The 13,528-nt window shown below is 48.1% G+C and overlaps 1 protein-coding gene and 1 pseudogene across 2 annotated transcripts in view; both read right to left on the reverse strand.

Moving 5' to 3' along the window:
* The window catches only part of LOC102818840, a 25,638-nt pseudogene extending 24,422 nt beyond the window's left edge, over positions 1-1,216 (reverse strand).
* A 4,093-nt stretch (positions 1,217-5,309) lies between these two features.
* SMAD7 (SMAD family member 7) overlaps positions 5,310-13,528 on the reverse strand; it is a 30,216-nt gene continuing 21,997 nt past the window's right edge. The window contains exon 4 of one of the 2 annotated variants that reach the window (XM_006837479.1): positions 5,310-5,898. In XM_006837479.1, the coding sequence (XP_006837542.1) occupies positions 5,360-5,898 (539 nt within the window). In that variant the 3' untranslated portion in view covers positions 5,310-5,359. The remainder of the gene's footprint in view (positions 5,899-13,528) is intronic. The other variant, XM_006837480.1, reaches the window with a different exon arrangement.

Consider the following 13,528-nt stretch of genomic DNA (forward strand, 5'->3'; position numbering starts at 1 on the left):
ACTCTCTGCTCTTCTCACTTGATGGTCCCAGGGACCTCCACTCTCATTATCTTTTAATTGCACTTTTCCACGAACTTTTTGAAGCCCCCTCGTGTTTCTGTAGATCACCAAGTAGACTGACTTATGAAAAAAAAATATCACCTGTGAGTAACATAGTCCCTTAAACAATTAACTACAAGACCAAACGGTCAACATTTACCCAAAAGCAAAGATGAGAAGGCAAGGAGGGGAAGGGAAGCTATATCAATGGAAACAGAACCAACAGAATAGAAATCATGCGAGTGCTGACACATTGTGAACATAGTAACCAATGTCACAGAACAATCTGTCTAAAAATTATTAAATGAAAACCCAATTTACTGTGTAAACTTTCACCTAAAACACAATAAAATATAATTTTTAAAGACCCCACAACCCCACGGAACACAGTTTTACTTTGACACATCGAAGTTTGCCATGAGTTGTCTTCAACTCAATTGGAACTGATTTTTGGTTTAATGGTGCTTTATGGCAACATCTGAAAATCGTGGTGTAGCCTTGTAGGATCAGCACTGGACTGCGAATCCCAAGGCCAGCAGTACAAACCATTAGCTGCTCCTCAGAAACCCTACATGGGGTTGCTATGTGTCGGAACCGACTCCACAGCGTTTAACAACAACATGGTGGCAATTTAAGAAAAGAGGACTTGGTATAAGCAAGAAAGGTTTCAGAAGCTGTAAGTGACCCTGAGTGCCTAGGACAAAGGTGTGGTGAACAAGGTGAGGTTGGTAGAGTTGGGTGGTAAAGGTTAGAAAGGCCGAGGAGAAGCTAGAAGGCCCAGCACTGAAGGAATACAAGGGACTTGCAGTTCATAATGACTTGTTGGAGACGGCAAGGTGCACAGAATCATGTGATGGGGGTGAGGATAGGAGAAGTGGGAGAATTTGGTTGGGGCAGCTGAAGCACCCACAGGTGACAACTGGTGAAGCCATTAAGAGTGATGTCCCCTGCCCAGGGAGAGGGTATAGAGACTAAGAAGAGAGCCAGCTATAGGTGAACCCTATAAGAAACCCCAAAATTCTAGGGGTGAACTGTGAAGGGCAGCCAGAGTGGAAAGAGAACCACACTGTAACTTCCTTCTTACAGAAAGACCTTCTTCTCCACCCTCCACTTACCTAAACACCAGGCTGAGGCCCCGTTCCCAGGCCTCCTCCTGGGTACTCTTCAGAATCCACATTTGCTATTGGTGACCATCTCAGGTGTGGGAGTGTTGGCCTCTAGTATCACTTAAGGGCAGGGCCTGGTTTGGGGTCACCTCTGTGCCCCCCACAGCACAGCCCCAGGCATGGACATACTGAAGGTGCTCAAGGGCTTTGTGGGGTGATGGGCTCTGGCAAAGGGACTTAGCTGACCCAGTACCAGCCACCCCACCAGCATCCACACCTCCACCAGCCCCCAACTCATGTTGACACAGGATGGCACAAAAGTATCATGGCCACAACTCTGCCACCTGAATCCAGACAGTGAGGCCAAGTCTTAGGAATTGTCATACTGGAAACTCGTGGGACCCCACCAAATGGGCACGTCCACAACGCATGGACCCAATGAACCAGAGCTCGAGGGCTGCTGCCTTGCAGTGACCTTGGGCAAGTCATTTAACCTCTCAGAGCTTGCAGTTTTTCAGAAGATCCTAGTGAGTATTCCGTGGCATTCCCTTAAACGCTCAGCATTGTGCCTGGCACCTAGCTAATAAACATTCCATCAACGGTAGCTATTATTATTATTAAACAGTTTGCTGGCGTGCTGAAGCAAGTTGAAGCCGACTGAACCGACTTCCACAGTTCTCTAATGTAACACCTACCGTCCCCACCCCTCCTCTGCCACTACCACCCTGGAGTTAATTAGAACCTTCCTTGGGTATTTTCCAGAGACGGGACTTTACACTTATTCTGGCTTACAGTATAAGAACAAATGGAGGCAGGCTTTAGTTCAACTGAGAAAAAGCTGCTTGAAGAGGTCATGAGCTCCCCACCACCTCCTGTGTCCAGACCTCCCTGATGACCACCTGGCAGTCGTGTCCCCGATGATAAATCTAACAGTCAGAAGATTTCTTGGTATGCAATCTGGTAGCATATTGGTTACGAATTGGGCTGTGAACCGCAAGGTCAGCAGTTCAAAACTACCAGCTGTTCCGTGGGAGAAAGAGGAGGTTTTCTGCTCCCGTAAAGATTTACAGCCTTGGAAATCCTGTTCAGGATTGCTATGGGTCAGAACCGACTCCATGGCATTTAACAATAACAACTGTATTATAACTCCTTGTAATGAAATTAGGGGCAATGCTTTGTGTCATTATTTGGCAAAATAAAAAGTTGGCAATCCAAGTTGGCCCTCCAAAAAGTTCTGAAATTGTACCAGTTTGTGACAATCCAAAATCTTAAGAACCCAGACTTTATAGAGGGAACCCCTACCTGGAGGGCAGAGGAAGGTCAGAAATAACAGCCCCCCTTCTGGATCTAAAGTTTCCAGACTTCCCAAGATAGGCACTTGTTTTTGGACCCCCAAGCTTCACCTCTTGCGCAAGATTTCCTGAATCTGAAATAGGCCTGTTTCTATTCAGGTCAGATCATTGAACAAATATCCAAGGTCGCTGACACAGGGGCTGTAGTGAAGAGGTGCAAACATCTCGTGCCACGTGAACAGAGAGCACTGTTGGTTGTTCAATAGTGGGACTTGGGACTCGGTGCCCTCCACTCTTAGGTCTACTTCCACTCTCAAAAGGACCTGTTAAGAATTCTTAGGAGGGGCCCAGGGGAGACCCTTCTGTTGATCAGCCAACATTTAATCCCCACCTCCTAAAATAAGAGGCAGTGCCTTCCTCTCCTTCAGGGATTCAGCCTTCAAGGAACCGCCTTGGAACGCAGCCTGTAAATGACGCCCTCTCTGGGAGACGCATGGCATTGCAGGCTCAGGATCTGATGCCAACAAAAAGGTTAGTAAAATGGGTCCAGGTTCTTGGGACTACCACCCCATCCTCTTCCCCAATTCAGCCCTCTTCCCAATCATCCTAAGTGAAATTCCCTTTTCTCAATTCTTCAAGCTTTCCTAATCAATAGCCCAATTGCCATCGATTCGGACTCACAGCTCCAATAGCATTTTCTTGACTGTAATCTTCATGAAAGCCAATGGCCAAGACTTTCTTCTAGCATCACTGATGGGTTTGAACTGCCAACATTTAGTTGTATTGCCTGCCTTGAATTCTGACTCACAGCAATGACAGTAACTAAATGACAGTAACTGTCCCTAGGATGTATTCTTTACAGACCTTTTCTCCCAGGGATACCGTGGTTAAGTTTGAACTACTGATCTTTTGGTTACCAGCCAAATGCTTATTCCCTCTGCCACCAGGGTTCCTTTTCAGCTGAGTTGCTTTTGTTGTATGCCCTTGAGTTAGTTTTGACTTGACTCACAGTGACCCTGTATAGGGTTTCCGAGGAGCAGCTGGTGAGCTTGAACCACCAATCTTGCAGTTCAAATGGCTTTACAGTCTGGCACATTAACCCACAGCATCACACCAGGACTCCTTTATTACAGTAGTCCAGCACAAAAACCATGTGTACCACCTCCCAAGGTTCCCTAAAATTGTCCATTACAAATTCAGGACACCAGATGGCTATACCCTATGGGAAAATGGTTAATTCTGTTTATAGTTACAGATCTTACTAGAATATGGGGATCGTTCTAGATGCATCTGTTTTTTGAGTCTCAACATATACCTCCCATGGCTCACCTCCCCCACTAAACCCTGGGCTAGAGACAACTCAACTGAATTCTGATGACTGTTCCTCCCAACCCCCTCCCCCAACCAGAAGAAGGAGCTGGAGGACAACGTGGAATCAAGTGTACATTTTAAAAATTGTTTAATGGAACATAAACTCCTTTAGAAAAACATTCAGCTAGGTGATAACACCCATAGAAAAAAACACCAATCTTGTGTTTATCTTTTTTTTTTAATTTGGCATTTGTTATTTGCATTTATATTAAAGCAAAGTGCATCTTTCTTTTTCTTGTTTATACACATTGCACAATACATAAATAATGATGCTTATAAAACGTCTTTATATTTACAAGTAATAATATATTTATATATAACATAAAATACATTTTTTCTTTTAATAAATCTCAGGTTTTTTATGGTTTGTTTTGTTTTGTTTTGTTTTGAGGAGTCCTTTCTCTCTCAAAGCACTACAATGCTAAATTTCCAATGAGAATGCTTCTCTTGTTCATTTAAACTTTTGTAGTTAGAAAAATAGCTTATGTTAAAGTCTAAACATGCTCATTGAGCTAAGAACAGTGTCAAAGTATCATACGAGTGTATGAGTTTATAGAAGAAATGAAGGAACGGTTAGGTATCAGTCTAGAAGGGTACCTTAGGTTATGATAAACCAAATCCTTGGTGGGAAAAGGGGGTGCTGCTGAGGTGTCCTGCCCAGCCATATTCCCCCATTGCTGGTCTAACAGCAGCGCTCAACACACAGAGGAGGCTAGGGAGGGGACAAAAGTGCTGAGCTGGCTTCTGAGTCTGGGGAAAAACCTGGTGTCACTGGGGCAGGAAAGAGAAGAGCCCAGAGGGTGAACAATACTGTGGTGGTGGGCAGCCCCTTCTCAGAGAAATATCCAGGAGCAAATGGTAGCAGGAGGGGAGTAAGACAGGGATGAAAACAATCGGTTCTGGTTCAGACTGTAGCAGGGTTGCTTCTAAGAAGCCTGTGGATAGGCCCATGTCCTAGGAGGGGAGAGAATGGTGGGGGGTAGGGGCTTCCCCAGGCAGGGACAGAGCCTGGCTTCTGGCAGCTGCTGTGACATCCGCTGCCAGCTTGCCCAAGTACTGACTCTGCCCCCACTGAGCATGTCCAAAGGGCAAGAGAGACGCAGCTTGGGACCACAAACTGCTCAGCTGGGAACATTCGTTAGAAGAAAAAAAAAAACCAACCACATCATAACTCCCCCACCCCACTGGCCACTCTCTCTCTCACACACACACAACACACCTGGACTCACATGCTCGTTGCTACACGTACAAGTGAAATGTCGTTAAAGGGACTGCTCCCCATTCATACAATGTTTGGTGGTGGTTTGATTTCACGTTCCCTTTCATATTGGGGTGTCCTGCTAACCATACCCCCCCCAAAAGACCCAACAATTCTTTTCATAAGCTATTTCTCAAAGAACACAACAAAACAGAACATAAACAAGAACACGGGAAGATGGGGAACAACCAAAGAGTTTGCATGAAAAGCAAGCACTCAGGAGGAAAATATTAGCAGCAAAGTAGTTTGAATTGTGGCCTGCTCGGCTCACGCTCTGTCCTCTGCCCACGTGGCTACCGGCTGTTAAAGATGACCTCCAGCCAGCACGGGCAGCTGCTGATGAACTGGCGGGTGTAGCACTGGCCCCAGCCCTTCACGAAGCTGATCTGCACGGTGAAACCAGTCCACGGCTGCTGCATGAACTCGTGGTCGTTGGGCCGCTGCAAGCTGTATGCTTTCTCATAGTCAAACGCCTTGATGGAGAAACCGGGGAACACCTTGTGTACCAACAGCGTCCTGGAGTCTGGGTTGTCCAGTGTGGCTGACTTGATGAAGATGGGGTAACTGCTGCGGTTGTACACCCACACGCCATCCACTTCCCGAGTAAGCTGGATGCCACAGCCGATTTTGCTCCGCACTTTCTGCACCAGCTGACTCTTGTTGTCCGAATTGAGCTGTCCAAGGCAAAAGCCATTCCCCTGAGGTAGATCATAGAAGATGTCCAGAGAGGGTTCCTGGACACAGTAGAGCCTCCCTACTCTCGTCTTCTCCTCCCAGTATGCCACCACGCACCAGTGTGACCGATCCCCAGGCTCCAGAAGAAGTTGGGAATCTGTAAAACAAAATGGCGGACATAGTTGGTGGAGAAGGGGATTGGCCATTTCCTTGGCCTTCTGGAAATCAAGATATATACATGTACACCCATAGCCAGCTCATCTCAGCAGACACAAAAGTCATGGTAATGCTAGATCATGCTGCCGCTGATATCCTGTTCCCACAAGGCTCGCTGGGCCCCGCTTCCTTCCATTCCACCCATCCTGTCTGGGACCCGGAATACCAGCCCACTGGGCCACAGGAAGCTCCGTTTCAGTAGACCATCAAAGCCAAGGCACCCTGGATGACTTGGCTGGCCCAGATGACAGATCTTAAGCATGGATGGAAAACCCTGAAGGTCTCTTGTCATCCTGACCAGAAACCTGGGACCCTGAAAGCCTGTTATGAGGGAACCGGGTGATGATACAGACAAATCCAGGACACCAGGCTTCAGATCCATCTACTCTATGTATGGTCTCTTATGTGTGTCACCCAGTCCCAAGCCAGTGCTTTGATTGTGTACAAATATGGGGTGTTAGGAGACAAAACACCTATCTTCTTAATAGAAAAACAAGCCTCAGTATATGTCAGCAGCAACTCCATACACAAAGAGTGAATTCATGTCAAAATGCCAAATCTCGACATGTAGGTTGGTATTAACCCAGACGACCTTAACAGCTTCCTCCAGCGCAGTATCTAATGTGGACTCGAGCATCCTTGAAGTCTCCTCACTGCCAGCCTCCCGGCCCCAGAAGCATCTAGACTTTGTACAGGATGCTGTTCTTTCCTTGTGCCCTCCCCCATCCCGGGAAGTCCCGCCCCAGCTTTCCTAGACATGACTCTTCCTCCAGGAGACTGGGGCAACTCTGGCAAGGTCATTTTCTCAACCAGGCCCTCCAGGTCTTTACAAGGGGGTCATGTGGCGCGTGAGGGAGCCCTGGTGGCTGTCACCGCAACTCCTCCTTAAGCTGGAGCTGGCGCGGTAGGCCTCAGACAGAGAGCCATAAATCTCCCCAGCCCAGCCGGGCTGCAGGAACGCTGTGGTTTGTGGTGGCAGGGTGGAGACCGGAAGTCTTGTATTTGTTAACAAAAATGGGGGAAAAAAAGAGGGGAAGGAACGCAGTGGCGGAGGCCTCATCCTGCCTCCCTTGTGGCCCTGTGTTCGCTCTGGTGGGTTGGGGGGCTAGGGGGAACACACAAGGGTGGGGCTGAGTGTTAAATGTTGTCTGGTTTGTTTGGCTTCTTTGTTTTTGCAACAACCAGACAAAGAGAGTTGGTGGTAATGGTGGGGTGGACCCGAGGGGCCCCATGTCCTGCTGCCCGGGCAGGCTGGGTAACCCAGCCTACCAACTCCTTCCAACTTTGACAGACATGTTGGAACCTGGAAGGCAGACAGGCAGCTCCATTAATTTTTTTTTTTTTTTAAAGCCGCCAGCCTTAGACTGAAGTGTCCTGTGAGTGAGGTTGTAACAAAACACACACTGCTGCTGAGTGAGCCATGCCTACCAATGAGGCAGCAACACACACACACACACACACACACACACACACACACACACACTGAGGGACTGTCCTCCCTGACAGCCCAACGGCCTTCTCACATGGCTGCCCCAGACAGCTACACAAAAGGAGGAGCTTAGGGCTCATTCCGTTCCCCCAATCCCCAGCTCACTGAAAACCAACACCACAAAACTGGCCTGCCACCCCCTATTGTACCATAAAGTACGTGTGTGAGCTGGTGGGTGTGTCATGTCAGTGGGTGCATGTAACTTTTTGTATACATGTGCGCGCACACACACACGCATATACACACAGAAACATATGGATAAACAAAGAGGGCCGTGAGCCTCCAAGCAGAAGGTGACTCATCAGGGAATAACTTGTTTCTGCAAAGTATCCATCAACTGCTAATAAACTCGTGAGCACTGGCAATCTTTGAACTTTCTGCAGAGGGAGTTCAGTTCTGAAGACAACACACCACAGACCCACAACACCCATGGAAACAGGAAGCGTTCCTTGTGGGGAACACATCTTCTGGAAGGCACCCCTGTTTCGGGGGAGAAGGAGGGTGTTTTGAAATGTAAGAACACCTCAATTCAACAACAACCCTGGGCCTGGGAGTCACTGGGAGGGAGTGCGGAGGGAGGCTCAGGAGACCCTCAGGGGAGCCTCACAATACTTTGTTTCATGAGACAGCCCTGCTGAAACCTGGCACCACTGGCTGGAAGGAGGAGGTAGAGGTTCGGGCTGGGGGTAGGACTGGGCCTGAGGTCTCACCCCAGTGGTGGGGTGAGGAGAAGAAGGGGAAGTGTTCTGAAGGGTTTCTCTTTCATCTGTGGAGCCCGCCAGTCCACCCAGCAATTTGCTGCCAGACATCCCCTGGAAAAAGCTTTTTTCTGTTGCAGTTAATGGCCCAGCCCAGATAAAGGGCAATGTGTGGGTGTCTCTATATATGAATAAGGCCCCCTAAAAGTCCTCCCAGTGCCCAAACCTGCCAAAGCAAGAACCCCTGCCTGCTTAACACCCCTTCCCACTGACTCACATGCCCCTACTGTCACCCAGCAGGTGCCCACCCCTACCCTGAAATAGTAGCTTCACCTTCCACTACCTTGTGAGAACTAACACATTCTCGGAGCACCAGTGGAGCATCCATCACACCTGTGACCACCCAGACCACACTGTCAGTAGAGACCCCCTACTTTGGCCAAATTCCCCCCGACACTTGGGCCTATTTCTGGGAACCACTCAACATCACTTTCAGAGAAAGGGAGTTCCCTGAATTGGGCCCAGAGCCCACAGGAGCCTCCCCACAGAGCTCTGAGAAAACACTTAGCTCCTACGGGGTACCACACAGTAAAGTCTCAGTAATGATGAGAACAGATGTTAGAAAGAGGGTCCCTGAGGGTACCAACAGTTACTGTGCTCAGAGGCTAACTTACTGAAGGTTGGAGGCTTAATGCTCAGAGGTAACCCAGAAGAAAGGTCATTTCTGAAAAATCCAGTCACAGAAAACACAATGGGCACAGGTCTACTCTGACACACAGAGGGTCACCAGGAGCCAGAGTTGGCTTAATGGCGACTGGTCTTTTTTAGTTAGCAAGAGTTACAGAAGTCCAACTTTTTTGGCTTATCATTGTTGCGGACATTTAACCTTTGTGAGTTAAGGGGGGGGAAAAAAACCCAGTCAATTACTAATTTATTTCGACTTTATAACTTTCCCCAGTATTTCAAACAGTTTCTCCTCCTCCCCAGAAAAATATACAAGGCCTTGGTTTTAAGCTGTATGTGTTCATTTTAAGGAATCCTAAAGAAAAGCTGTGTTGTAAAATGTGAACTAATCAAATGCCTGCTTAACTTTTTTTTTTTTTTTTTTTTACCTTTTTATTAGTTTAGGGAATTTTTGGAGCAACACCAAAAACTGCTGAATCTGCCTAAAACTCCTTTAAGGTGTTTTTCCCCCCTCTTCCCTTAAAGCATAAAATCTACCCTTTGAAGGTGTTGAGAAGGGGAAGGGTATGAGAAGACCACTTAAAACAAGGAGCCCGCTGCCTCATGAAGAATCGTGAATGAACAGACCAGACCCTTACAGAAGACCTGAGGCTCATGAATAAATCCCTCTCTAGGGTCTCAGTGGTACAGATGACTAGAACCTCAAGGCTACATTTTAGGACTTTTTCCCCTTTTTTCCATTTGAAGATGTGAAGAAAGATGAGGAAAAGGGACAACTTGGAGGAGGGGAAAGAAAGGTCAAGTTAGTGTCTCATTGGAGCCATTTCCCCAGCTTATGAAGCCCACCATGTAACCAGAGAGTGGGATTCTGAGGACAGGGACGTGTATGAGATTGGACCCAGCTGGGCCTGGCTTTGTCCACACACAGAAAGGTGGTGCTGGTAGGAAGAAGGGGGGGAGCGGGGGATCCCTGAGACTCTGACCCTTCAGGACAGTGGTGGTTATATGCCATGGAGTCGGTTCCGACTCACAGCGACCCTTTACGGGGTTTCTGAGGCTGTGAATCTTTTATGGGAGCAGAAAGCCTCATCTTTCTCCCAAGGACAGCTGGTAGTTTCGAACTGACCATGAGACTAGCAGCCCGATGTGTCAGGGGGGCTGAGGTAAAAGATGGGAGAGGAAGGGGTCTCAACCACTTTCATCTGTGAAACACTTGGATTTATGAAGGCCTATTTCTCTGACTGAACAAAAGGCTGTGGATGGGGGAGTTAGGGAGAAGGTGGGAAACTGGGCAAAAATGGTCTCATGATGATCAGGGCAAAGGAAGGGCAGGAGGTGTAGCCACAGAAGGCTTAACCCAACAATCCTGAAACACAAAAATCGCTGCACCTTGCCAGCAGGCCCAGGGTCCTCCCCTCCCCAGGACCTAGACTCCACCAACAGTTGCCTCATCTTGCCCTTCCTCCTACCTCAGACATCTCAAAGGTTAACAACACCGTCTGGCTCTCCACCCTGCTCAGGAAACTGTCTGTTCTAACATCAGCCCAGTCATTGAGATAAAAGAAGCCCAGTGCCAACATATCCAAAAAAAAAAAAAAAAAATCTCAACTAGCAAGGATCCTTGTTGGGTGCTTGCTTTTAAGAGGTCTGCTAGAATCTTCCATGCTTACATCCAGAACACTTCGAATTATCTCAGGGCTCTACCAGGTTCCTTAAGCAACTAGAGGGCAGATAGCTCTGGAGTTAACAGCAAGTTAGCCATCAAGGAATGAAAACAACTAAAATGTTTCAGGTTAACCCTTGGTTACCCAGAAAACGCTCAGACCCAACCCATCCATCAGTACCATGGATCAGAGAATTAATTCTGTCCGATGGAAAATTGGACTGAGAAAGTTGGATTCTTTTCATAGCTCTACAACATTTCCGCTGAGGTGGCTAAACTTGGGGATGTGGGTCGAGGTGCGCCTTAGGAGCTCTTGCAAAGACTGGCAGTGTTCCCTCTGATAGGTGGGCACAGACATGGCACACCACCTGAGGTGAGCCGAGAGGGGTAGTCAGACACATCACTATGCTGGGTTTTACTTGTAATCTTGATGGGTGATTTAAACCTCATCTCTAGATGGGGCTCACAGTGCCAGGCTAGTAGGGTTGGGTGACAATTTGATATCAAAAGCAACCAGTTTGTGAGCACTCTACAGGGGGGTAATTGGCCAGGACACTTGAGAGTGTCTTCTCTGAGTACTCTAGAACACTAGTTCATTGACCGGTCTTCTCCCTTTGACCCCACTCCTATACTCTATGAACAAACACCTATACTTCATGAGCCCTTCCTACACGCCAGGCCTTGCTCTAAAGGGCTCGGAACAACTCCACGAGGCAACGGCAACGCTCCATTACTATCCTTGTCTTACAGAGGCGAAAACGGAGTTGAACACGCCCGGAGCACTGCTGATTGTCAGCTGAGCCACCCCCTCAAGCCTCTAATGCCAGTCTCCAGGGATTCCCCACCAAATGTCTTGAGGGCAAAACCAGTGTCCTTTAGGATACATTTTGGAAATGTATCTAGAACAGGCCGAGCCCATTCTAGAGCTGATATAAATCTGGTCCGAGCCAGGACCTAGGCTTGCTTACTCCCACCATGAAGCAGAGGAGGAACAAATTCTCTGCCAGCAAGTTGCTCTGTCACTTTGGCCAAGTGTCTTGCCCTCTGAGTGTGAGTCTGACCTGTCCCTGTAGAAAGAGGGTGGGCTAAAACAGCCCAGCAGTCCCTTCAAGGCCTGACAGTCTCTCGCTTCACTCTGATTCATAATGTGAGAGGTCAGTATTAAACAATGCTGGTTTCATTTATTTTTACTGCCTTCCAGAGGGTAAGAAAATCACTTTGGGGAACAGGGCACTTTTTTTTTTCCTGCATTAAATTTGCAACAAAGATAATCAAAGGGAAAGACATACTGAATCATATTTTGCTGTGTCCATCTCTAACCAGAGTTACAAACTTATGTCTTCTGTCTTGTCATTCTTTAACCTCAGAAAAAATGGTGGGTCTCCTTAATCACCCCATCATATATTGCCACAGTCCGCCCCCCCCCGCCCCCAGGGTTGTTGTCAGGTGCCATCGAGTCGGAACCGACTCCACAGCGTTTAACAACAACATGGTGGCAATTTAAGAAAAGAGGACTTGGTATAAGCAAGAAAGGTTTCAGAAGCTGTAAGTGACCCTGAGTGCCTAGGACAAAGGTGTGGTGAACAAGGTGAGGTTGGTAGAGTTGGGTGGTAAAGGTTAGAAAGGCCGAGGAGAAGCTAGAAGGCCCAGCACTGAAGGAATACAAGGGACTTGCAGTTCATAATGACTTGTTGGAGACGGCAAGGTGCACAGAATCATGTGATGGGGGTGAGGATAGGAGAAGTGGGAGAATTTGGTTGGGGCAGCTGAAGCACCCACAGGTGACAACTGGTGAAGCCATTAAGAGTGATGTCCCCTGCCCAGGGAGAGGGTATAGAGACTAAGAAGAGAGCCAGCTATAGGTGAACCCTATAAGAAACCCCAAAATTCTAGGGGTGAACTGTGAAGGGCAGCCAGAGTGGAAAGAGAACCACACTGTAACTTCCTTCTTACAGAAAGACCTTCTTCTCCACCCTCCACTTACCTAAACACCAGGCTGAGGCCCCGTTCCCAGGCCTCCTCCTGGGTACTCTTCAGAATCCACATTTGCTATTGGTGACCATCTCAGGTGTGGGAGTGTTGGCCTCTAGTATCACTTAAGGGCAGGGCCTGGTTTGGGGTCACCTCTGTGCCCCCCACAGCACAGCCCCAGGCATGGACATACTGAAGGTGCTCAAGGGCTTTGTGGGGTGATGGGCTCTGGCAAAGGGACTTAGCTGACCCAGTACCAGCCACCCCACCAGCATCCACACCTCCACCAGCCCCCAACTCATGTTGACACAGGATGGCACAAAAGTATCATGGCCACAACTCTGCCACCTGAATCCAGACAGTGAGGCCAAGTCTTAGGAATTGTCATACTGGAAACTCGTGGGACCCCACCAAATGGGCATGTCCACAACGCATGGACCCAATGAACCAGAGCTCGAGGGCTGCTGCCTTGCAGTGACCTTGGGCAAGTCATTTAACCTCTCAGAGCTTGCAGTTTTTCAGAAGATCCTAGTGAGTATTCCGTGGCATTCCCTTAAACACTCAGCATTGTGCCTGGCACCTAGCTAATAAACATTCCATCAACGGTAGCTATTATTATTATTAAACAGTTTGCTGGCGTGCTGAAGCAAGTTGAAGCCGACTGAACCGACTTCCACAGTTCTCTAATGTAACACCTACCGTCCCCACCCCTCCTCTGCCACTACCACCCTGGAGTTAATTAGAACCTTCCTTGGGTATTTTCCAGAGACGGGACTTTACACTTATTCTGGCTTACAGTATAAGAACAAATGGAGGCAGGCTTTAGTTCAACTGAGAAAAAGCTGCTTGAAGAGGTCATGAGCTCCCCACCACCTCCTGTGTCCAGACCTCCCTGATGACCACCTGGCAGTCGTGTCCCCGATGATAAATCTAACAGTCAGAAGATTTCTTGGTATGCAATCTGGTAGCATATTGGTTACGAATTGGGCTGTGAACCGCAAGGTCAGCAGTTCAAAACTACCAGCTGTTCCGTGGGAGAAAGAGGAGGTTTTCTGCTCCCGTAAAG

This window comes from Chrysochloris asiatica, unplaced genomic scaffold (genome assembly GCF_000296735.1).
Source record: "Chrysochloris asiatica unplaced genomic scaffold, ChrAsi1.0 scaffold00021, whole genome shotgun sequence".
Lineage (NCBI taxonomy): Eukaryota > Metazoa > Chordata > Mammalia > Afrosoricida > Chrysochloridae > Chrysochloris > Chrysochloris asiatica.